Source organism: Toxotes jaculatrix, chromosome 11 (assembly GCF_017976425.1).
Source record: "Toxotes jaculatrix isolate fToxJac2 chromosome 11, fToxJac2.pri, whole genome shotgun sequence".
Taxonomy (NCBI): Eukaryota; Metazoa; Chordata; class Actinopteri; family Toxotidae; genus Toxotes; species Toxotes jaculatrix.
In genome coordinates this window covers 12,599,071-12,626,044 of record NC_054404.1, presented here as the reverse complement: position 1 = coordinate 12,626,044, position 26,974 = coordinate 12,599,071, and the positions used below count along the sequence as shown (strand labels likewise).

Here is a 26,974-nt window from a genome sequence, read left to right as displayed (position 1 = left end):
GCAGCTCCGCACGACACAAGCCGAGTCGAGTCATGTGACATCGGCGAGGGATCCGCTTTTGCTGATCTGGAAACAGATGGAGCGATCAAACCGTGGAGGAGAGTCGCGTAAGGCTGCTCCTGGGTAAGTGTTTGTTGTAAGTGGCTGTTGTTCTCGGCGGATCGACCCTCCAGGAGCTCCGACGACCAGCGAGGCAGGAAAAAGTCATGTGCTGGTGCCTAAAGTGGGGCACATGACTGAGAGGCTGCGATGTTAGACAATAGTTTGGTATTTGGGGAATGCAGCTTCATGGCTGAGACTTGAGATTAGACGCTTTGTGTTACTCAGTTTGCAATGAGGAAAATAAAATAAAATAAAAACGTATCACTCTGCAAGAAGAACAAGAGGAGAAATTGTTTACAGTATGAAGATCACTAAGATACTGAGTCCTGTGGGTTCTAATGAAACTGAATGAATTACATTTAATTTCTTCAAGTATTCCTATAACATAAATGGAACATTATGGAACAATAAATAAATGGAACATTAAATAAATCAGTTAACAAATTTATAGATATCTCTTGTTTTTAACGTAATCCAATAGAAAAAAAACAAACATTATTCTTAAATGAGAGATGAGATTTTTCGCCATGGGAGACATAAATTACATATATGCTGCATATACACAAATAAACTCACCAAACACCAGGCTGTTTCTCAGAGAATGTTTTGATGGCTACAACAAATCTGTGTTGTATCATAATATTCAGCGCAGATTGTATGCTTGGCTCCTGAGCCGAGCAAAGAACCCCATAGGAACATAAATATTTATGTTTTATTAACCTTGCTTGGGTCAAAATGGTCCAAAATGCCAAGAGTTCTACGTCGTGGGCCAAAGTCTAATCTAGCCCATCAGTTTTCTGGGGATCCAGCATTCATGGAAGTCTTATTTAAGCTGACTCCTGTATATACAGAGTAAACATCATGAAATCCTCAGTGTTTGCTAACAGGGCAAGGGGGCCTTGCATGTCTCAAAATGGATCATTGAGTATAAACAGTGTTAGGCAGGCCTGGGTAACAGTTACCTCCGCTAAGGAGGCACTGTCACGCAGAAGTGGCCAGGCACGGCGCGTCCTCCTAAATCACAACACAATTAGATTTTGTCAGAGGAAGTGACGCTCAGCAGTTATTATCACAGGGCGCAGGTTTATATGAACCAAAGTTCGCCAAACAAAACCATTTCCATGGACTGGGTTCATAAGATCCTGGTCTGAATGTCAGGAAGTTCAATGAGGCCTCATTGCTCCATATTGCTTTGGTGAGTTAGTGTTTTATTACTTTACTTCCAGGTCAGAGGTACTTCACTGTCATTCCCTCGATCTTAGCAAGTCATAGTTTCAAGGCAGAAATTACTTAATTATGTTTTGCCCTGGCATACAATAAAATTTCCTGTTGTCTGTATCAAACATGTCGCTGATCTAAGAGCCTTAAACTCACCCTGACAACCGATTTCAAGCAATTTTCTTGACAAAGTGCAGCACAATTTAAGCTACTTGTCCTTCTGTACCTCAGGATGTCTGCCCTCTCTCACTCTGCTTTTCCAGGTTTATATGCGCTTCACAAATAAAGCATGTTTGCATATTCATTTTAATGTGCACACACAGTATGAAAGGCCTTCATAGTGAATAATACTTTTCTCCTCACAAGACCACCAGTTCAGTGGACCAGGTGTTAAAAATGAACCACATGTGAAAGGAGAAGTTCATTTCTGAGACCAAACATTTCTGCTACATACATAAAAGCAAAAGTCAATTTCCCATGAATGGAACTTAAAACCAAAATATAATTAAAGGTACATGCTTTGGATCACAGCTCTTGAAAGGCTGCCAGTGTTAATGGCTCACTGTCATGAAAATTCTATACAGTTCAATACAGCCTGCCTCTGCTTTCTATTGAAATCAGTGCAGTGCAGTTTTGGCGTACTGTGCTTTTTTTCTGAGAAGGTGAAGGGACCAGAACAGCAAGCATTTTATCAAAGGGCACACAAGATCTAACCATAGTCCTTCATCTCCCTCATATGTAATCCCACCAAGCAGATCCTAGTAGTATATGCATCAGCAGACACTGATCCAGGTCTGGCCCAGGTTTAGTCTGTCTGTGCCAGAGCTGAGGTCTGGAGGTTTAGCCCATCCTGGCTTCATGTTTCCCATCAGCAGCTGCCTCATGCAGTGACAAGACAGCACTCTTCCCACTACAAAGACTTGCTCCAGCTGCTTCCACAGTTTGCATATGTGCATATAAGAGTGAGTGAGTGAGTGCACCAACAACGGTAACTTTAATACTCCGGTACGGATGTTGCTTGAATTTGACATTTTTTGAAAATTTATAGCTTCTTTCTGCATGATAGTATTTCTGCTTTACTATAAATCTTATCTTCTCATCTGTTTCTTTTTCTTCTCCTAGAGATCACGTGCTTCTGCAGATCCCTGTCATATCCAGAGTACTGCTGTGGAGTCTGGTTGCATTGCTCAGTATAAATCCACATGATGGGCCTTAGCTGTTTATACACAAGTATAGCTTACTTCCAAATCATCTTTTGCATGCAGAAGTGAGTTTACAGGCAAAGTTTAGTGCGGTCTTTGCAGCGACAAACTAAAATCAGAGTCGGCATACATTCCTTTCTTTGGTGATGCCTGATTTTTTCTAAGGAAACTACAACTTCTTAGGTATTTGTAGGTGTTTATTATCAATGTAAACTTTTTTTTAACAAAAAATAATATATATACGCACACTTTACATATTAAAATAATGCTCTCTAAAAGAAATATGAACATCTCTACATTAACTATAAACACATTCAGAAGACAAATATTCTTTATATTTAACATGTTCAGGCACCGAACCTGCTCCTGCTTTTCTTCCACCGTGTAAATGTAGAAATGTTGTTGTTGTTCTTATTCATGTCAGTCAGGAGCACGTATTAAGCAACATGACCAAACCTCTCCAGGCAATGTTTTTACTCCCTCTGCAGTTTTAGTAAAGAGAATAACAAGCTCACCACTGCATATGAAAATATTATGAAATAAAACTGAAATAAATGCAGATGTGAAACTTGGGTTATTTTAAGGCAATTCCCTTTTCTTGCAAAAAAACTCTCTGTTCCTGTGACATCTGCATATCAACACAGTCACTCGGTCACCCTGTTAATGAATGCGCTCTTAAAGTTATTTTTGACTTTGCTGTAGAGTTGGGACATTGGTACCACAAACATAACTGAGTCACCTATAAAAGAAATATAAAGACAAAGCAAAGTATTTAATCATATAAATTAGGTGTATACTGTGTGTAAGTAAACATATCAAGCTTAAATCACTTATTTTCATTATTCTTTTTTTATGTACAATACATTATCTAATAATATATGACAGTAAATCTGTACAAAATTATGTAAAATATATAATGTATATTAAAAAAAACTAGCAGCATAAGAGGATTATAAAAAGTGAGATCACACTCAAAGAGATAAGTGAAATAGATTAAAATATACCTGAAAAACTAGCATTTTAGAATTTTCGATTCTGAAGCAAAACCCGGATTTTCGTGAGGGCAAATGTTACGGATGGGTTCACATTGTTCTCCAGCTATGCGTCGCTGCAAAACAACACCAGCGACACATCCTGGCTATGGTACTCTGCAGTTAAATTGAAACATACAAAACGGCCTTTAAAAGAAACAGATTTTCCCTTTAAGCCACTTGATATGGCAAAGGAAGAAACGTATACTTTCAGAGGCACGTCAAACAGGCTGGACAGACACATCAGTAGCTTTATCAATAAAACACATGCACGCACGCGCGCACACACACACGCACACACACACACACACACACACACACATAGCACTTGGTTAGTCCACGCCTGACCTCAAACACACAAACTCACCTCGGCATTTTCTCTTTGTGGAAAGGATCAAGTCAAACTGAAGCTGACTTGTGTATACCTCAGAAACGCTGCCTGTTCAGAGTTTTCTCTCATTCTTTTTTTGTCTGTCCACTAATGCAAGATTAGAAAAACTCTTGGCAGACACGGAGATAACGAACCCTAGGTTTGACAATCCAAGAGAAAAAAAAATAGCTTAATCAAGTCAAAGAATGTGGACGTTTTGATATTGCATTTCTGTAACTACAAAACACAAACTTCACACAAAGGCACAAAACAACCACTGTCCATACAAGTCTTATAGCATATGAGGAATAGTTGGTGAAAGGAACTGAAAAGTGTTCAGTGCAGCCCGTTGTATGTGTCTCGGGCAAGTCTTTCTTTGCCGCACCACAGAAGAGGGCAAGGGAAGGGCTAGGATAATTTTAATTTGGTAGGACGTTTTAAATATTATCACTGATGTAACGATTGTAGAGGCTGCAGTTAAACCAGAGGACTGTAGTGTATTCAAGCCATGTGTCCACTCTGTTGAAGTGTCCTTGAGCAAAACACTAAAATCCCAGTCCCTAATTCTGACCTCCCTCAGTCAAGCCGGCAGAGGGTTGGTGGTTTGAGCATCACGCCTGTATCTCAGGGTCAGTGTTATCTTCGACAGGCGTATGCGTTTATGTTTTTTATTACATAAAAGCCTATGGTCATGGGAGGCATGGCTATAGTCCGTCCAGCCCTCAACGTCTTAGGCTTCAACTCCGGAAATGTCTCATTGTCCGACATGAACAGCTTCTCCCCGTTCAGCTGGACATGTCTGCAAAAAGAAAAGAAGACGGGAGACACATACGGCATCAGCTAAGTGAGATACGGCCTGTTTTAGCCTCATCACATAAAAGTGGAAATAGTAAAGAAAAAGAAAAACATGTTCCTCAACAAAAGACAGAAAATCTGCATCATTTCATGCACCCTCAGTCTTTCAGGGCTTTGATTCTGCCATTTGTACACTTGGGGGTGCTGCTGTTACAAAACTGCAGTTTCACAGCTGCACAGTTGTAAAACCTGACTTTTTGAGTGGAATCTGCATAAAATGAAAGATAAGCTATTTCTCCACAACAGTTTAGAATCAGCTGCACTGAAATAGTAAATTTTAAAGCAAAGAAAATATTCTCATACTCTTTGCAGCAATAGAGCTAGGAATATTTGAAATAAGGTTTTTACGGACAAATTGTTTAAAATTTTAATTTGGAATAATTTATTTTGTCATGTTCCTTGAAATGACCCGCGACACTGGTTGGTGCAATATTGTATATTCAACGAAAGGATTTTTCACAGCGTCAAACTAAAATCAGTTGGGTTATTGCAAACAGCTGAAATGCTTTCTTTTCCTTTCAACTACGTGGAAGGAAGTTTAACTAACTCGCAACTTAAACTACACGTACAGAAGGTGAAATTAAAAAATGCTGCTAAACCAGATTTGTTAAACGCTCACATACAGGCTTTCCCTGTTACAAGATGCAAAACCTCTCTCTACTTTCTTTGCACAGCGAACAGAATGAGCTGCCTCGTCTGTTATGTCTTCGTTCATTTACTTTTTTCTTTCTTTTTCATCCTTTTAATTCTTGACATGGCATCAAAAATATTTGTTTGTTATTTTAGCATAACACAACATTTAAAACAATATGAAATACAATTGCAGAGTAGCTGCAACACATCACAGTTGTAAGTTAGAGTGTACTCTACACACTTTTATATTAACAATCAGTAATTGAGATAGCTAACGCAATAAATGAGTCTGTAGTGCCAACTTTAACATGCTGCTCTTATTTCTAACCTTTTTTTAATTATATTATTATGCTAAAAAGTTAACAATAATATAGGGATTAAGGTCGGCGGTCTGGAATATTTTTATGTGAACCTCAAATTCAATAAAATATCAAATAAAATTATGGCCAGTAAGTAGAAGTTATAAATCAAAGTGATTTGCTAAAAGCTTTCTGTCAACATGAATAGACCTGAATACTTGGCCAGTGTTTTTTAAAAAAAAAGTCCCACAACTAAGACAAATTTATAGACATCTGGTGTTGCTAAATTTTTCATAAAATTCTCCCTGTGCTGTCTGTGGTAAAGCAAAGCACTCGAGGCCTGAAAAAGGCCCATCATTAGCTTGCTCTCCTATTAATTGCCTTGCAATCTTGTTCTAATACCCAAAACATCCTCCATCATTACGCTGTTACTGAAGGATCATGCCTGAGCCTCCATTAAGGCCGTATGTAGGTATCGTATAACACAAAGACACACACACACACACACAGTCCTGAGTCATTAGGCTGTTATTCAAGGATTTAAGGCTTAAGTGTGAGTCAGAATAACAGGCCAGGGGCTTAGAGGAGAGTGGAAGAGACTGAAAGCATAAACTTTTTATTTTAAGCTTTAAGGAAATAGGAATTACATTACCTGGTTAAAGTGAATATATCATAGTAAAAAAAAACAGTGCTGAGACAAGCACTGAGAGGTAAAATACCATGAATATAAAAGGACATAGAAATTCATAGATGCAACATCTGTTGTAGGCCATAAAAACCAGGCAACCAGGCTCATGAACAATGGACACGGCCTGTTGCCTGTCTGCCTCTGACAGACACACACACTCAGACGAAGCTGTGCAAACACAAAAACATGCAAACGATGCACATTTGCACGTTATGCACATTATACTTTATTCATATTAACTATATTATTATTGTATTGTACTTTTATTGTTATTTTATTATTGCTGTACTGTCAAGGAGCCGAAACCAAACAATTTTACTCTCTCACACCCGTATAATGGGATATTAAGATAAAAGAATCTTGAATTTTGAAACAGATTCAAACAAGGAGACGCAAACACATTGGAATTCAGTGAAGGACTCTGGGCTCTGTGAGCGTTTCCTTTTTTAACTAATCTCGCATGTTTCAGTAAAGTAGTGCAATATATTGTGGCAGTCTGAATTACTAGCTGGATTTAATAGTTCTTCACTGACAAAGGAAAAATATGAATGGGTTTGCCTCCTTTATAGGAGCCCAGTTTGGTTTTTGGAGCTGAATATTATTTATTGTTATTTGCATTTTTATATTTAGTCGTATTGCCGCTACTCTTCTACATCTGCATCTGCTGAATATATTTTCTTTGTTATCTGTATTAAATGTAGAGCTACATGCATGTCACTTCAGGGCCACTGTCGACATGTAACCAAACTTAACAAATGTTAAAGGGCAGTCAATGACAGCAGCAGCAGGATGGAGCGACTGTGTTATGGATTATATTAGAATTTGTGGTTATACCCAGATATAAAAGGCAGCATTTTATGTTAAAATATTTCTGTGTACCATGTTTGTTTTGTATGAGGGACGTGGATTAATAAAAATATTTTTGCTTTCATCTGCAGAGGAGTGGGTGTGAGCTTTGTGTTTATGAAGTTAGAAACTTGTCGATTTAAATCTTGCAATCTGCAGCAAGTTTAGGATCCTTTTATTTGTTGTATTATTCTTCATGAGTTTGCTTGTTGTCTTAGGCCAACTACAACTTAGATATTTACAGAAAGAAGTTATTACATGCAAGTGTATATTTGGATGTTTTGTGGTGTGTATTCTCACCACAACTTGGCATGAATTATACAGCTCAAGTCCAATACCCGCTGTTGTCTTAAAATTCATTCACTGCAGCTTTTTAAAGTGCCAGTGTTTAACAACCTATCAGGGGTGGGGAAAAAAAATAGGACCCTAAATATCTGTTACTGAAATTCTCACTATCCCTATTCCTCATCTCAACACCTTTCAAATCTTGATTGCTTTTTTTTTTTAATTGAATTTATCTGTTTATTTTATACAAGCAATGACTGAACTGGAAGGCTTGGGATAACCAGGGTCTCTCACCAGCGCATTTGTCTTGTTTGATCAGCATGAATGAATGAAATTGAATACTCTATAAGAAGACCACGTTGTTGTTTGAATAGAACTATTCACTGTCAGAGTGTGTGTATATGTGTATGATACAGAGAGAGATACTAACTTGGCTCTGAGTCCGTCAGTGCCATAGGGTTGCAGCAGGTACTGATGGACAGTTTTGTTCCGTAACGTCCCCGCCAGCTTGATTTTCTTTCGTGACCGATGCAGATTGATGATGTAGATTGTTATGGACCCTCTTACATAGTTATGACTGGTACCATGAAGAAAATGAGGAAAAACATTCCATTAATTTTCCTATACCTTTAGAAAGGATAATCAGTACAGCACACGACAAGAAAAAAGGCTCCTCTCCACATCTGTTAATAGGGATTCATTATATATTACATTGCCATGTTGAATAAAATTCTCTATAATTAAAGATGACTACAAAGAGAGGAAAGTCTTTGATATTTTTATTACATATTGTAATAGCATCAAACCGCTACTCCTTGATCTAATCTAGATCAAAAGACTTGAAGAAAAATAATAAAGATAAAGCACGCTCAAGAAGGGAATTCCATTAAGCAGCAAGTTGTCCTTTATCACAGCCTAAAACCGATCTATATTTAGTATGAGCGATGTTAAACCACATTTTATTTTCAAAACCATTATCAACCTTACAAAGGCTATCTGATGCAACAATCCTCTTCTCTTGTACAGTATCCAATATTAAAACTTGTCGATGTATAGTCCAGGGTCAGATGAAGGGTGTGAACACAACGGGCAACACTTCTTGAGTTACACAGACAACAGTGTTTGAGTCCCCTCTCCTGAGAGCAAAGCACTGGGGACACAACTTGATAGGGATACGGGCCAAAGGTAAATAACTAAATGAGACAGATAAGACAAACATGATAAAATCTAATAAGGGCCCAGATATGGGGACAAAGACAACACAGCTGTAGTGAATACCACATGTCGATCTTGGTGTTCAGGGTCAAGTCTGTGAATTGGCTAAGCAGTCTCACAGACACCTTTCCCACTTACCACCTCTAAAAAAAAAAAAAAAAAAAACTCATATCTTTAAAAAAATCTTGGGTTTTGGTTCAATGTTTACCTTTGTTCTTTTGGGGACAGGGTGAGCCATTAACCCTGCAAGACTGCTAATATTCAATATACTTACAAAGAGAAATAAAGTAGCATACTGTCAATGGGAACGCTGCGTGTCTGGCTCTGTGTTAAACTCGTGGAGCCTTGTTTCTGAGAAACGTGGATCATGACTCAGAGTGATAGATCAGATGGTTAGATGGAGGGAGAGATAATGACCTCCAAGGCCTTTAAAATGATGAGGTTCTTAGAGATCCAAACCAGGAACATAAACATGTGTTGATGCTGTTTGATGTCGGAGCATCTCTGAAAAGTGAAAAAAATGCCATGCAAACCACTAAAAGGGGTAAAAGGGCGGTGAAAGTCAAATATCTAATCTGCAAAGACTTTTCAAACCACTGGCTGCCTGAGCGCATTTATAGTTTTTGCTGTCTAACCCAGTACAGTCAAACCACTAAGACTACAATGGTTTGTCCACTTGGGGGCTGACTGAGTAAAACCACAAAGTGGCAGAAATAATGGCAACTGAAGTGGCTTTGGATTCAACAGGGACTGCTTTAGTGCTTCCCTGTCTGATCATATGAGTCCAGGGCTGATTGGTATGTTAAGTGGAGCTGAGTGGCACCCAATGCCATGGACATCTTTTTAACTCCCAAATTCACCATACGTACCAGGTGGCGGAGTGAGTATACTTGTTGAAAATTATTTCAAATACTTGCAAGCATGTCATCAGGCCTCACGCGGCTGCGTGCGTCGGTTATGCAACTCCTGCCCATTTATCGACCATCTATCTGTGCAGTGCACTGCTATTTTTCTAAAAGATGCTCCACCTGTAAACGAGCCCTGTCTAGGGTAAGGCCGTAAGTCTAGCCTGGTGCTGACAGCCATTGGCTTGGGTTAAATGATAACCTTGAACAGGCCATGGTGGCACTTTTTATCTCCTCCCGGCACAGACCGCCTTATTGTACCTCCCCCTTCCCCTTGAACACCCCCCTCCAGCCAATCCGAGATGGGATAAAGGCCTAGCACACCTTTCAGCAGCTCTTTGACGGCAGGGAGACAGAACCCACACACCTGATAAGTGATACCCGTTAAGTTTTATAGGCTCTGAGCTGCGAATGAGCGGGTGTCTGTGGTCTGCTTATTTATGAGAAGCTGAATAGGCCTGCTGGGGTTTTTTGTTCTTCCCCACCAGACAGGGTGCCTCAGGTGTTTGCAACACAAGGACAAAGAAAAAGTTAAAACCGCAGCGGTCTGTTTTCCATCTAAACCTGCCAGGACATTCCCAAAGTATTACTGCACATCATTGACAGCTAAAAGGCTGTGTGTCTTGTCATCTGTCACCCTCAAGTTTAAAAAAAAACAAAAACAAAATAAGAGTATATAATAACAATGTACACGCTTGCTGTGTTTAAGTGCAGGTTATAAACTAATACAAGGTGGTTAAGCTGTAGCACATACTTGTAGTAGCTGGTACAGTGGGCGTAGATACGCAGCTTGTCTCGTATGACTCGTCCTGGTTGCGGCTTCCTCTGGAGTCCAGCCACTCGCACCGCTAAAACCCTCGGACCAACCAGACGCTTGAAGACCAGAGAAAACCAGTAATCCTGTGAGGGCAACACCATTGCATACGCAAGCACACAGACAAATTTGGCATTACTTTTATGACAGAATGGATTAGTTTTATCATCACAATGCCCAGGGCAGGATTAATCTGGCTGTTGTTTAAAGATGCAATGCCAAGTCAGGCAGGTGTGTAAAGGAAATTTTAAAGACCTGATCTGACAGACAGCAGGGAAACACTTTAAAAGCCCTGCCAACTCCACTGTTCTTAAACGCATGAGGATTTTTATTGAAAGAGACCCTTTATTACAACAACGTTGCATTCTGGATTCCCCTGAAAGGAAATATTGCTAAAATCTCCATTTTGTTTATTCAGCCATGAAATGTCCTGGTGATTGTACAAACAGATTAAGTTTCGCAAACTGTCAGAATTAAGAACGTGCCAGAAAAGCAGCTAGTCTGTGACGGGGTGAAAAAAAGAGCGATATATTCCACAAAAATGTCAGATCCAAACATGTCAGCACTTTGACACTCAGCATTTAGTCAGAGCTGATCGTCCTATGTAACATGTCACACAGTATCTAACCACTGCTGATGCGTTTAGAATTGACAGGTCTTAAATATGACATTTTTTACTAAATATTATGCTGAATCACGAGTCGCTGTTCTCTGTTATCATTGTTGAGTGGTCCACCATACTGTGTCTCACTCTATAGACTACACAGACTCAACACCTCTCCAAGAGACCCAGAACAACATGTGTTCCTCAGGAAGTTCCCATGCAATCCTGCATATGGCAACATTTAAGGGCTTCTTTTTTCCATGCAGGCTTTAACTTAATTTGCTGCCAAGGCATCGAAGAAGCAGAGCACAGTATGGAACTGTATTGTGTTGGCCACAGGCACAGGGATGGATGGGTTAATGTATGGTCAGAATTGTGATCTGCCATTATTACATAGTGTATAAAACAAAGAACAGTTACGAGTCGGGAGTTTTATATGTGCAAGATGGCCGGAGAGGTGCCACACTCTTGCTTTGCCTTGAAATGTCAAAACTCAAGTAAAAGAAACCATCATAAATCGATGGAAACTACGGCTGTGTTATAGTCCCTGACCAGAATATGAGCCTGCTGAAATATGTTGAGAAATATCAGCTGAGGTCCTAAATTTTCAGTGGTCTGACTGTCTGCCCGTTTCCTGTCTAATTGCCTGTCTGTCTCCTTGTCTTTTTTGCCCCCAGCTCTTATCTGGATTGACAGGACAGACTAACAGAAAGACATTAATTGGAGGCACGACCATCACTTTCGCATCCAATCAAAATACCATAGGCACCAAGAAATAGTGAGAAAGACAGACAGACACAAGTAAACCAGTAACATGTCAAGGACTCCAGAAAAGTAAAACAATACACCAGAGACCGCACAGTTAAGGGAACAGAGGATGGCAACAAGGAGAATAACAATTAACCTTTTCTGTTTTGATAAATTGGTCAAGGGAGCGTCTGATTGCCTGGTTGAGACCCTGTTAATCTCTCAGACTCTGGAAAGTTCAGGTATTTCAGTGTTTTTGATTTAACTAGATCCATAACAATCTGCAGGAAGCTATAACTGGGTTTCCCATAAAATAATAAAAAGATGACAGCTGTTTAAAATGAAGACAGGAAAACACATCCAGGAAAAGGCAAAAATATCTTTGAGTATACCCACAATATGCAGAGTCTGAATTGTAAGCGCAGTTCGCTGCCTCATCTCCCAGCTTTGTATCGGAGAAAAAAATATTTTTTTCTGAGTATGTGAGCGCAAGACAAATGTTTTGAAGGGGGAGAATTTGATGAAGAGCACTCTTTTCAGATAGGAGAAATATTATTTCACCTGCCACACGTTATACGCTCAGGTTTCTGTTCCTCAAAGAATCAATCACGGACAAGAACAACCACCACTTTAGCGGAGGGATGTAACCATCACGCGTGGAGGGTAAACAAAACAAAACAGGAAAAAAGAGGATGATTGGGGCAGAAGAGCAAGTAAGAAAAAGGGAAGGGATACGTGTAGAGAAAAGTGAAGTGGTTGACTCATTCAGTGGGCTGGGGGCTTTCAATGGATTGTACCAATGGGGGAGTCATCCTATAGGGGCAGGGGCCAGGTCATAAATTTTCTATGCAGAGGACAGGTTGGCCCTGCAGTGAATTTCTCTCAGCAGGTAGGCTGGTGCAGCCTTCAGACATCCAGTCATGTTAAAAGCATTGTGATCCAGGCGGGAGACCGTCATTCCCAGAAAAATAATGGCAACGAAGAGGGGGAGAAAAACAAAGCTATCACGATTGTTTAACATCTTCTAGTTGAAGAGAGGCAGAACAAAGCGCATGTCTGCTAGAGAGAACTAATGAGGGTATTAGTTAAAAATGAATTATTTTGCAGAAGTGATTAGTTCATGAGCTCAAAGACACTGGCAGTTAAAAGGGTATTCTGGGATTGCCAACTCTCATTCTAGCAGCTCTTTCTCACTAAAGAAGGAATTAAAGAATCTTGAATAATACCAAATGTTTGATGAATTCTATAATTCAATCATCTTTCTCCGTTATTATAGGAACAGTGATTTACTGTACATGTCCTTAATGTAAGCCTCTCACCTCTGTTCTGCCTCAGCTTAATATAAACCCTTTTTTATGAACTAAATAAATCTTTTTTAAGTACTTGGCCCATGACAGCATTTTATCACTCCTCCACACTTCTAATTTATTTTTTTTCCAGTAAAATGAAATCAGTTTAATGTTAAACAAGACTGAAAAGTCACCTTTTTTTAAATTCATTTTCAAGAAATAAATTACCAAGTAAGAAGGACACTCTATGTTCAATTTTACATTACCACCACAATTAAATAAAAGAAAAATGTATTTCAGATTATTAATACAGTGTCGCTTGTTTTATTTCTGTCTCTGCATTATTGAGACCAAGCCATGGGGGAACTTGGGACTGGGCAGTTATATTTCACACAGTGTTGCAGGCTATTTTACTAACATGCCTGTGTATCAGCATCTCAGGTTACAGATCTCTCACCGGCCGACTGTCCCGCACAGAGAAGCACACAGTTGCGATGGGGGTTGAGGGAAGCAGTGACACTGTCCTGAGCTACTGACAAAGGGCTAAGGTTACATGGCATTTCGCCCCCGCGTCTATCCACTCATCACCACTAAACGCCTTTCATCTCAGCTAATAGCTCCCACGGGAAAGAGCGAGAGGTGCCACCGAGGCACTGGGTCTGGTACAGAGAAGGTCCAGAGCGAAACAAGACTGCTCAGATCCTTGTTATTCTGATGAAGAAGGGCGAATTGAGGCCCCGACAATGTGAACCATTAGTGATTCTAAGCCTTGCTGAATGGAAATTGAGAGACTTACAGGTAAGGGGTTAAAGTGCTGGTCCACAAGGTGTGTGTATCCGTAGTCAAAGAATGAGTGACGCAGCACAACATCTATCCCCTGCACAGCAGCCATACCCAGCGTGTTCACCCACCTGAAACAGATAAATATTATTATTATATATAATTATTGTGACAGATGAAGAAGAATAAATACTTTTTTCTTAACAAACGTAAAAGTAATTTTTGCGCAGCTGCTTCCGTTCATTATTATAGGAGGTATGATAATCTACAGGACACAACAATGGTTCCTTAATAAGCCACAATACGATAACAGTACTTACAGAAAGCCAGCAGCATATGTGTCAGAGAGATTATTGATGCCCCCTGCCCATGCCGGCCCCAGTCCACCAAGCCACACCTTCTTACCAGGAGTGTGTGTGTTCACAACCTGCAATGAGTGATGGAAACACGGGTGTATAAACAAAATCCACACTGAGCTCAACTTTGTGAAAGTTACACTTGGATTTGGCTTTTGGGTCAAAACATCATTTTCATACAAATTAATTTTAAGGACGATTATAATATGATCATACATTTTCAGTAATCCAGGCAAATTGTCACAGTTCTGAAGAATTATTTTTTGTGGTGCTGAATGTTTTTTATGATTCTGACTGGATTTTAGTGACTCTGCAAGCTGAAGTAAAGTCATTACAACTGAAAACGAAACACTTCTACATATACAAGTAGACACAGAAACATAAAGGTGCACACAAACTCATAATAATGCACATAAATGTACACAAACCACAAATGCAAAAAACTGACTGCAGTAACGCACAGAAGAATCCCACTCCTGTTAAATTTCACTGAATGTTTTAAGTTAAGTTCTTGGGAATGGTTGCTTCGTTTTGCCTAAGGCACTTTGGCGCTGCCAGTGTTGATAGTATTACCTCATGGTGGACACAACCCTTTTACTCTGAGGGTTCATTCTTGTGGTTTGCACATGAGGGTTTCTCATCACAAAATCTAGCTGATCCATAACTTGCCAAACTCAAAAGAAATGAGAATATGCAGAATGATTAAAATTAGTTCTTTCTTCATATCCTCCCTTGAGGTTGTCTGAAAGACCAAACTGATAGAAATAACAATTGTTTAACGGGGAAAAGCCTCAAGAAAGGACCTCTGAAATATACACCAGATATTAATCTGATCTTATATCTACAGCGCAGACCTAGAACTGACTTCAGACCACTTCAGAATTTGTTCATGTAGATATATACAGTATTCTTTACATACAGTTTATGTAAACTGAGATTATTTATCATAGACATTAAATTACAGGACTTTGGGGGAAACTGTACCTTAGTGACTTTAGTGATCTGCTCAGTCAGTGTGTCCAACAGACGGGTTTTTAGAAAGTCCTCCGCTTTGTTCACTCTGCCGTCCATGTAATAACTGTAATGGGAATGCAGGGAAAAGACTGTGAGAGAAAACCTCCGTACACTCTGTAAAATGTGAGGAACAAACATATGATTTGTGTTATAGCAGAGAACAGCACATATTAAAAAGTAAACTAATATGTAAAACATTATGATTTTCCATCCACCCAAATTAAAAGTTAAGCTGTATAATAAAAACTATATATTATATGATATTCTCATATTGATTTTTGAGTTGGACAATTGGTGAAAGACTAAAAAAGGCAAATTTAAGTCAAGTCACAGTGTTGTCGAGTAAAAAGGCCAAATGAAATTTACCACACTGTCACCCCACACTCATACTACACACTCACACATTCGCATGTTTTTTAAAAAATGCTTCAGTTACTTTGGGTCAAACCTATGCAGCTGACAATCCCACAGTCATCTTTGTCAATTAGGTAAATAACATCCAATAAAACAGTATAATCATATATTAAACAACCAGGTGGGTCAATGACATTTTAACTGTGAAACATTTTGCATGTTTAAAATCCAAACTATGTAATTTTCATTGGTCTTTCACGATAACAACTATGATGAACAGGGACATATTCAATCATATTCGCACTGAAAATCCAATTCAGTGTCAAAATGTGGGATTACAAAAGAGAAGAATTGGAAGCACTGAAATTTCAGACTGAGACTGAACAATGCCAGCATCCATCTGTGGTGATGAGCAATACAGACAAAAAGACAGATGATAATAAGAGATAATGTTAAGTGAGCATGATGAGAGAAGAATTTGTTGGTAGTAGGAGCCAAAGTCCCGAGGAACCTCACCCTGCGGGCAGAGAGAAAGCCTCTCCAAGATCGTCTGCAAGAGTACAAGAGAGGAAAACAAGAACGCAACAACCGCACTCTCCAGTTCACATTTCAAGTACCGTACAAAGACATTTGTTGTATGAGTCTTAAAATCTAACTAATGCAATGTGAATGACAGCCAGTCAGTAAATTACAGAATGCAGTTTACTCTCTTAGGAGAAGTAACTTAAGATAATTTATTTATGGTAAGTATGAACAGAAGAATGTTATCAGGGGGTCTATGGCTCAGGAAGCAGAGCAGGCTGATCCCTGGGTTGGTGGTTTGATCCCTGGCTCCCCTGAACCCAGGTTGCGTCAGGAAGCGCATCTGGTGTGAAAAGCTATGCCAAACCAAACATGGGGATGGTAATCTGCTGTGGCAACCCTTAACGGGGCAGCCAAAAGACAAGATCATAAGAACATTTTAATTCTAAGAAAATGGTATTAACTACATTACTGAGAAGATGCAACACTGTTGAAATTGTTAACAGTTAAAGATACATTCCCTTTAAGTTACAGTGGCAAACAGTCTCCCAAATCAAAGCATAAATACGATGAGAGGAAATGTGTGAGTCTGAGAGTGCTGTTAAACTGTCACTGTTTTAAGATTTATTATCCTAATGATCTTCACAGTCAGGTAATTCTGATAATAATCTTCTGTAACTGAATCCATTTTGAAGAATGGATCTGTATTAGTCCAGAATGTACCTGTTTCACTTAATATTTGAATGCTTCATGGGTATAAACACTAAATGCTAAGAATTCAATGGACACCCACCTGTGAATTCCCAGCCCTGTAGGATGATTTTATATTTGCAAATTTTATAACCCTGTGACATCAGATAAGAGAAACAACACTGGACTGGAAAAGACTTTAACATTTCCAAATCATTTGCTGCACATGAGCAACAAAAGATGTTGCATGCATAAGAGGTCAAAGGACTTGTGTAGCCAAGTGAAATGAGGAAAAGTAATCTCTTAATCTCTAAATCCATTTGCATTCATTGGTGGTATTTTTATGATACCATGACATAATAAATAATAAAAGCAGTCACAGAAACAGATGCAACACCTGTTAATTAGAGATTCAAAAAAATCTGTGACTCATTTCAGAACAGATTTCTCTCTGAATCTTCTAAAGCAACGAATGTTATTAATAACATACCAGACCCGCTCAGTATAGTCCAGCTTAAATCTGGAAACATTTTGTGCCAATTTAGCTTTTTTTTCTTTCCTAAAACCAGAGAACACTTCAAGAAAACTATGATAGGCAATTTACAATTGAGGAAATCGAGTTAGAGAAGGCTAGTCAACAGTACATTTAATCAAAAGTTCAACAAACTACATAGAGGACAATGCCAAGGAGAAATTGCAGTGTATTGTAAATAATAAGGCCAGTAGATTTCAAAACAAAGGTCAAACCTCTATTGAACCTGTTTTGGAAAAGTCTCTTGAAATGACAGATGTGTCAACAAAACTGCTAAGAATAAAGCTGAATTTTGTTCATGTGAGGTGAAGCAGTGTTGCAATCCGAGTCTCCTCGTTGAAGTTTTTGTCACAGTGTTGGAAAAGTCCCAAGCTCCTGGCCTCAAATTGTAAACAACGCACGGATTAAGTCATAGCTTTACACAAATTATTTGGCTATCCTGTCATCTTTCCAGCAAGCTCACAATAATTCTTCAGTCCAGACCCCCGGGGAAAGAAATTCCAGTTCATATATGGAAACAGAATAAAAATCAGAACGAATTATTATCTATATCTTTCACTACAAATCAGTACTACTGGGAATTTTTGCCACGGTCTATAAAAGCATCCGGTAACATGGAAAGATTAGCTTTCTCTACTAAATAGTCGAGTTTAGTGGTCCATTAGAGCAGAACCCTCATAATGAAATTAATATGTAGAAAACTTGTTCTAGTGTTTTGGCCAGGATTGAGGGGATAATAGCTCGGTATTATTGCTTAAGCGTAAGCTCCTCAAAGAGAACCAAGAACTTTTCCCTTGTTCATCCAAAAACACTAACATGATACTTGAGCTGCCAAACTGGCCAGAATTCAATAAAATGCAAAAAATGAACACCACTGTTTCCAAATGTTTTCAGACAAAGATCCACTCAGTCAGCTTGTTTTACACAGTTCTCATTGAGTGCCAGCACCACATCAAACACAGCTCGCTAAGAAAACTATCTAGCACTCTGTTAACACAGAAATATAGTACAGACTATAGAAATACATGTGATCAAATCAGACAGGGATGTATGGAAGCAGAGGTGAAAGAGTAACAGAACCAAAAACTGAAAAATATTCAACTGAAACTCCTGCATTTTAAATTTTACTTGAATATATTCACAGTTAAACAGAATTATAATGGTTCCTTCATTTTAAATAATGATCACAGAGGACTTTTTTATTTCGGTGAATTATGGTAACATTGAGTGCATGGATTTCTCTCGCCCTTTAAAATGGAAATGTTCAAATAAAGACCGGATTTAGCCTATAAAAGTTTACCTGTGCAACAGCACGGTTAAGTGTCAAGGAATGACCATCTGGTGTAGCAAGAGATTCGGGGTGAGCGAAGGGGTAGCAAAGTGAGAAGAGGATGTGTTCCTTGATGTGGTCCAGCAGGTTATTCTCAAATCAATCTTTACATAACAGCTGAAGGACATATACCGCTTCCCTCAGGAATGCCATCAGTAAATTTATAGCCCCTCTGTGATTTTCATTCTAGTCTAAAAATCTTTAACATCTCTTTTTTCTCCCTTTAGCTATAAATAAGCAGCACAGCAGGCTCTCTGGCATGCAGTACCACTGTCATCCTGACAAAGAACAAGAAAGATGTGGGTATAATCTGTCATCCTGGTCCATTTAAGATGTGACCACTTAGTTGCAAAGAGTAAACCCAAACAAAGTAAAAATCTTCTGATTCACTTTTCAGGCCACAGTGCTTCGTACAAGAATTGCTCGTTTTCCAAAGCAGGGGTCATTAAAGTTTACCTTTCATCACTGCAGTATTAAAAAGAGGTTAGCACGGTTTTTGCTTGCTTGCTTCACGCTCAGATGTTCACACCATTAATACTCACTGCTGGAACAACTAGGGCTCACACTGAGCGTGGTGCTCCGCCTAAAAAGCGAACTGTGTGGACAAAAAAGGCTGAATTTGTCTCATTCACTTTTCTTGCTCATATTTTCTCAGCTAGAACTTGCAGCTGTCTGGTCACACACTTTTGACTGGCCTAATTCTCTCACCATGAAGCAGCCCATTAGTTAAGCCAGAACATTTACACTTAAGGTTAGGGTGTATGGGTGTTTGATTTAAGGATCAGTTCACCCTAATTACAAAAATGAAAAACATATTTTCTTACTTTCTTCTAATGGCATTCAGTTGTGACTATAGTTGTGGCTTTATTTGCCCAGGTTTTTAGATATATACCTATCTGAGACTTTTACTAACAACCTAAGCTAACAACAGAGGCCAATGGACTTTTGTTTGTGGTGCTAACAGCACTGAAACAAGACTACAAGTCTACAGCCATGCTAGCAGCTCCATGAGGCTGTACTGTAGTAAGGCACTTTGAGCTAAATACTAGAGTCAGCTTGAAATTACAACAACAAAATGTTATCACCAAAGTGCACAATTCATTTACAGTTCATCCTGTAGGGTGCATGAATATCTGTACCAGATTTTACAACAATCCAATCTATCCAATTGCTATTGAGGCACTTCATTTAAAACTACATTGTCAGCCTCAGGGGATCACCAGGGTGGTTGAGATTCATCCTCTGGGAACCCTAAATGTCAAAACATTTCATGGTAATCTATCCAACAGTTGTTATGATATGTTGGCCTGGACCAAAGAGGTGGACCAACTGACCGACCAACAGACCAATGTTGCCATTCAAAGAGCCATGCTGCAAACTGTGAGAGAAAACTTAATATTGCAGAGAGATGTGGAAAGGTGGAAAGGCAGAGAAGAGACAGAAAGATTAAGAGAGAATGAAAAACTAAACATTGGGATCATGTTTTGTTGGTGAATCCAAAAATGGATAAGCAGTAACTGAGACAAGATGCTGCAAACGTGAAACTACAATGTTGCGGATAAAGCGCCATAACATAAAGCAAACCACATATAAATGTTTCGTGATCTGGAGGTACACAAATATTTCACTACATAACCAACATGTTTCGTCACCACAAGCTCTAGCAGAACACCTCTGAGCGTAAGCCACAGACAGACATACTCTATAACAGAGCCATATGATGCTTTAGGCCTACACCACTTTAGAATAAATGCTGCATTTCCAACCTACTACACTTAATTCAAAAAAACCTGAGCCAGCTGCAGAGGAGTAAAACCTGTGTCCCAGACGTGTTAATGAGTGGTCTCCACATTTATTAGCTTGGCTTCTTTTGTAGAGGTCAGAGTTTCTGTCACGCAGCCTGGTTAGACTGGAATCTGGACCTCTAGTGTAAAATGGGTTAATTGACAGAGGGAATGAGGGAGAGCATATGGTTTGATTTTAACAGTGTGGGTGGTGTTTTCCTAAGCCTTACTGACAGCCCTTCCTCCTTCCGTTTCTTCTAATTTCTCCTAATTAGACCTGACCTTCACCTTAATGACCACTCACTTAGTCACACAGGATTTGTCTGAGCGTACAGATGGTGTGTCTTTTTGTACACATTTTACATGTGTGTGTGAAGAAAAACAGATAAAACATGGGGAAAAAGATCAAACCATTGATATGTTTGTATGCATTCCTACAGTATGTGCAACAGACAATTGGCAGGTGTTACTAATTTAACACACATACACTGTCTCAGGCTCTTTTTCCTGTTGTTCCATTTGGAGGATAAACACAGCTCTTCCCATTATGCATCAGCCTCACTAAGTAACAGTGTCAATAGTGGTTATTACTGGCTACTGCATATACACAGTGTAGTAATAATGGCGCAAAAGCACAACATGGCCTGTGCTGTTAGATTTATGTTTAGTTAAATGAGTAGTCTATTGCTTCAGAGGACTGCAGGTCAATTGTGGGGTTTTCTACAAAATAATAAAATAGAAAAAAGAGGGTAAAATACCTACTGTTGCCACGTAACTGCATCTACAACAGAACCAGCATTCTTCATGAACCTGAAAGTAAAAAAAAAAAAAAACATAGTTATCTTTACCTGAGTGGCACATTGTCCTCAATTCTACAACACATTTTGTCAACATATTCTCATTTTGCTTCAAGTTACCAAGAAAATTAAAGCACTTCCAACCAGAGACAAAAGAATTATCAAAGCAGTGGAAACACCCAGAGTCTCCAGCCCCCAAGAAAGCTAAATTAGCAAGGCCTACAAGCAAGATGATGGCCTCTGTTTTCTGGGAAGCAAAGGGAGTGCTGCTGGTGGGCTACCTGGAAAAGGGTCCCACTATCACAGGGGCCTACTAGGTTGATCTCGTGAGACGGCTGCATGAGAAAATCAAGGAGATTCAGAGTGGGTAGCTGGCAAAAGGAGTGCTCTTCCACCGGGACAATACTTAGTGGTGATGGCTGCCATCCAGGAATGTGGATTTGAACTCATCCAACACCCCCACTATTCACCTGATTTGGCACCTGCAGACAACTACCTCCTCGCCCAAGATGAAGAAGGAGCTCAGTGTTCACCATTTTCTGGGGGTCCAAGCTACCAATTTCTACAAAGAACTACTGGACTGTGTGTGTAAAAGTAAATCAAATAATCCCATAATTTAATATTTAATCTCTCTGTAAAGCTCATATAGACTTCATTTGACTGAGCTGTTTCCGCAGCCTGTAGAGTTTGATTTCAAGTTAGTCAAATATGAACTCCAAACATCCCCCAAAGACATGAAAACTGTTGTGAACCCAGTGTACCTTTTAATGGACTCATCCTGTACACAAATACAAACTCTACACATACACAGTCTCTCCTGCTGTCTGCCTTCCTCCTTCCAAGCTTTTGCATCTGTCAGTTTATGTGTGTGTGCTTCCTAGTTTACCTGACCCAAATCGCTCCATATTTGGGGGTAACAGCTTGTCAGACATGCCCAAAAGTGTGTCTCTAAACATCATGTCACAGAAACACAACTTTCACCGCTCCGGCTTGTTTAGTCTGTGCAGCTCTGATATTTGGACGGTTGAGCAGCTCAGCGTCTAATTCATCTTATTTCCTGAGAGCACCAGAGTAGTCGGGCTGTCAAACACGAGAGTCACCCCCTCGTAACGGTGTCAAACACACAAGAATCACCCCGTTGTTAAAAATGTGACACCTGTGACCTGTGGATACTCCAACTCTCTCCTCTTTATCCCCTTGGTCCTCCTCCTCTTCTCACCACTCATCTTCTACAGCCTCCCTTTCCTCTGAGTCCACTGCTCATCAATCAGTCTGAACTGTACAGTACTCATACACACACTGCTGCACACAAACACACACCTTTTATTTATGAGTAAATTTGAACGGTCGGTATTCAGTGAGATAAACAGCAGTTCCTAATGGTTTCACTGATGTAAGTAGCTGAAGTACATAGAGGAGGGAGATTCATATCCATTTATTCTTTCTCCTCTGTCTTCCAACTACCTGTCAAAATGTGTGTGGTTGCAAAAAGGAGCTGGCGACAGATTCAGCCTGAGATACACTGAGACATTAAACTGTTCCTGTGCACATATCTGCACATGCATGTGTGTGAGAGCACTGTAATCGTTAGCTTGACTTTATGGACTCTAGTCTGGTTAAAAAGAATTCTGCTCCTTGCTTTTTTAACAATGCCCGTTAAATCCAGGGCTCTATACATTCTACCTATGTCACTCTAATTGTTACTGTAAAAAAAGACTCCTAAATCTCTGCTGACAGCTTTAATAACTGCTCCCTTTCAGCTAGAACAGAAAGTAGATGTTTAATGTTCATGGTTACTGCCCAGGACCAACTCTAACCTGTCTACTCAAAAATCACGAAACTTATAGTGTCTCATTTGCATTTACCAAAATATTATCAACATTGTCATGTATGTAAAATTTCCACTTGGACACACTGCACATCTGAACAAGATATTTAATCTTAATACACATTATAATGTAGTTTTAAGCAGATTAGATTAGAGTATTTTGTGTGTTTATTAATGTACAGTATTTCTCAACAACTCTGAAGACATATTTTATATATATATATTTTTCATTACTACTGTTTTCCTACATTGCCATTCATTATTTGTTTATATACATTAGCTTCAACTTATACCACTTGTTGAATGTGTATTTACGTCTTATAAATGCTAAATAGGGAGGTTAAAGCAATAAAATTCTAAATTAAAGTTTTATGTTCTTGATAGCATTGAGGTATTTTCTTATTCAGGAAAAAGAAAACATCTCTTTATAAGGCCACACTTTATTTGGACTATCCAGAGTTGTCAGAGTTGTGTATATGCATCTATGTTTGATTTTCAATCTGTGTTTGTTGTACAGGGCCACTGATTCATCCATTTTAGACAAGTTTGTTTCCATCACAACAGACAGAAAAGCTCGGAAAAGCTTTTTCAGGACTTTTTGGAAGTGATGAATCTAGCGTCATCTGTTTGGTCAATAGAGTTGAGAAAGCATTTCTTGTCTAAAAGGGAGTTTCAACAAACTAAGACAGGCAGTAACACCCAAGAGTAGCCTGCATAGCTACATTCAGTGACTGATACACAGTAAATCTGAGGGCTGTAGACAGAATTAATTTAGCCAAAAAATAATGTCAGTGTGTTTTTTTTTTTTTTTTTTTTTTTTTGTTAATAGTTTTGTTTTGTGAAAAAGAAGAGGAAAAGTCCTTAGGGAAATGGAGGGGTGTGTTGGAGTCTGTGTTTGACTGACAGCTGCTGGCAGCCTTTTGGACTGCCTGTCTAGTGTCAAAGTGTATTCCCTCTGAATAGTTTCTCTCTTGTTAAAAATTAGATTTCCCATAGCATCTTCTCCTGCAATCAGGGTTAGGGCTTAGGTTGGGTTATGGATGGGTGCAGCTAATTAGCTATCCAGCCTGCAAACTGACACTAGCAGTGCACATATCCCCCCAGTGAATGTTTGTTCAGTTGCTCGTTCATGAATCTATTGCGTTAATACTGACCAGTTTCAATAGCATTTGATTCAATACCTTTCAAATAGCTTCTGGTTTAAAGTTGAAAATATACTTTTAAAGACTTTAATCTTTCATGAGATCAGTAAAGCCATTATAAACTGAGTCAGCTGTTTGTCAGAGTCATATTACTGCGTTGCTGCCACAAATAATCGTCCTCATTTTTGTGCTCATGCACTCATGAGTAACTCTGACATAAAAAAAAAAGCTACCAAATTCATATTATGATTTTATGTCGCCAGTGCTTTTGAATTGTTTGTCTTCTGTTTCACTGTCCAAAAAACACAGCCCGTGAATGAAATTTTTGTGGGCAGGAAACTTGCTTCACAACTGCTCTGAAAGTTTGAGCACGAAAGACTCTCCTGGCAAAATAATGTTACTTTGTCAAAGCAAAGTTAATGTTCATTGTGACGCTGTTAACACAGCAGGTAAGTGTAATGTCTCTTCAGGTTGGTTTTCATATTGACCTAAATGGAATCAGTAGCTGTCCAAAAGATTCAAAGTTAATCCAAGAACTCATGTTCGCCTTAGACAATGGTAAACAGTAAAGTATTAATGACTTGCAGGTAAGAAGCAGAATACAAAACTGGCTATTTAATCTTTTTCGCAGTACAAAGTATGACATTACAGTGTCAGAAGCATGGTGGAGTTGAGAGAGGGCTGTTAAATAGGCCGACAAAGTCAAACCGAAGCTGGTGGAGCTCCTGGGTAAAACCAGCAGGTGGGACGTTGTGCCGTCACGTTATCAATCAGATGACACTTTATTTAGGCTGACATGATATAACTGGTGCTGAGCCCCTGAAACCTGCAGAGTGGAAATCCATAAACACTGAACACTACTACACCATGTGTGTATGTGTGTGTGCATTAAACAGAGTAAAGCTCAGTAAAAGTCCCAAACCACTGCAGCATACTTTCCACTACCTTACCCCTCTATTTTTTTCAGCAGGATAGCCTAACAAGGACTGGAATCCTGCCCTAACAATCAACGTTTTACTTGCTGACTCACCCATCCAGCAGTACGATTGCATTCTTCCGGGGTCGTCCTGCATTGGGGCCGTAGAGGTGAGCTCGATGGTAGTAGCGCACAGACTGCAGCAGGGTCCGCAGCTTGGTGTAGTCCTGAGCCAACTGGGTGCTGTTGACCGCACGACCCACCATGCTGCGGTAGGCATTAGGCTCTAGGAAGAGGAGACGGAATAGAGTGAGCCAGAGAGATAAAGTTTATACAAGCAACAGTGGGGAGGTGGCAGAGAATATTGTTGTTGTTGTAGTCTGATCTTGCTCTCCTAGAGAGTATCCAACAGCCAGTAGAAAAAGGGATAATTGGGCAATTCGCAATAATACAGACAGATGGACTGTGTGTCAGGGGAATGGTCCAAGCACACAGGGTGGCCTTGCAGAATCAGTAAAACAAAGAGGGTGAGGGAGCTAGTTCCCCCAAATGGAGGGAAACTAAACTTTTGCAGGCCCACTGCTGTTTAACTACTCTACTGAGGAGCATTGTGTTTATATCTGTACCAGTCTGTGTTTGAGCTGTAAAATAAAACTTTAAATATGTATTTTCTGTGTGTATATGTAGCTGTGTCTGTGCTGTATTCCTGAAAAACTATAATGAGAATATTATTAGCAAATTTCAAAGGACCACCTTTTCATTCAACTTCTCCCACTGTTTGAACGATTTACTTGAAGTGATTACTTTCGTTTCGGTTCAAGCCCTCAATAAAATTTTCACATGGTCCAATCAGTGGATTTTGCATGGTACTTTTAGGCTTAGGCTAAAATAAAAGTTTCTTTTGTGAGCTTTATTACAGATGAAATGAAATGAAAATATGAAGTGATGTGCAGCAGGCAAACACAAGGCTCTGTGTGAACTGCAGCTCCCCAGGAACACAGATGGTTAGGATGACATGAGGACTAGCAGTTCCTTTCATCCCTGAATGAACCCCCTCGCCTTAACCCTTAATCTGCTAGACACACACTTACTGTTCATTCTCTAAATAAGGTCCCTCTAACCAGTAGATGTTGCATGAACTAAAGATGTGAGTGCTTTTTCACAGCACAATATTAGTGGAGAAAAAAACTTGAGTCCTGTACTTTAAAAAAAGTACTTTAACTGACCCTTCATTAAAGTGAAAGCCCCTTATTTAAATCCCGTTAACTATGTATTAGAAGTGACAGGTATTCATTCAGTTTTTCTGAGTGTAAAGGTTTCCAGAGACCCATCACCTCACTAGTTTTAGAAGAAAACTGCTAAAGATCATTTTAGACTGGTTAAGTTAAAAATTGTTGAGTTTATGTGTAATGTTGGAAACTCTTTTGGGATCCGGTTAGAGTTAGGTAAGTGCTGACTTTTATTCTGGCTAAGGTCTGGGTAACAATATAATGTGGTTTAGTCTAAAACTGCTGATCTAAGACTGTTGTCTTTCTACTTATAGCTTGATAATTCTTAATTTTTCTTTGCATGAACCTTTAAAATACGTGTAAAAGCATTTGTTCTTGGACTAAGACCTCCTCACTTTTACTTTTCTGATCTAAATTTTGACTGCAAATATTTATGAATGTATGACTTAATTATATTTATGCAGCATTTTACTCTGCAAAACACCATAACCTCAGGTTGCAGAGAAAGTTAAGTGGAGGTACCTCAAAATTGTATCAGCAGCACACACATAACTCTACCTTTTACTAAGGACTGTGCCCTATTATTTTATTTAGTAG

General features: G+C 39.2%; 1 protein-coding gene across 1 annotated transcript in view; it reads right to left on the bottom strand.

The window, feature by feature from the left end:
• Positions 1-3,473: 3,473 nt before the first annotated feature.
• Positions 3,474-26,974, bottom strand: part of hpse2 (heparanase 2) — a 53,056-nt gene continuing 29,555 nt past the window's right edge. Inside the window, exons 5-12 of the mRNA XM_041049732.1 lie at positions 25,263-25,434; positions 21,228-21,275; positions 15,224-15,317; positions 14,204-14,310; positions 13,900-14,014; positions 10,404-10,549; positions 7,960-8,106; positions 3,474-4,722 (exon numbers count right to left, since the gene is read on the bottom strand). Coding sequence (XP_040905666.1) covers positions 4,560-4,722; positions 7,960-8,106; positions 10,404-10,549; positions 13,900-14,014; positions 14,204-14,310; positions 15,224-15,317; positions 21,228-21,275; positions 25,263-25,434 — 992 coding nt within the window. The 3' untranslated portion in view covers positions 3,474-4,559. The remainder of the gene's footprint in view (positions 4,723-7,959; positions 8,107-10,403; positions 10,550-13,899; positions 14,015-14,203; positions 14,311-15,223; positions 15,318-21,227; positions 21,276-25,262; positions 25,435-26,974) is intronic.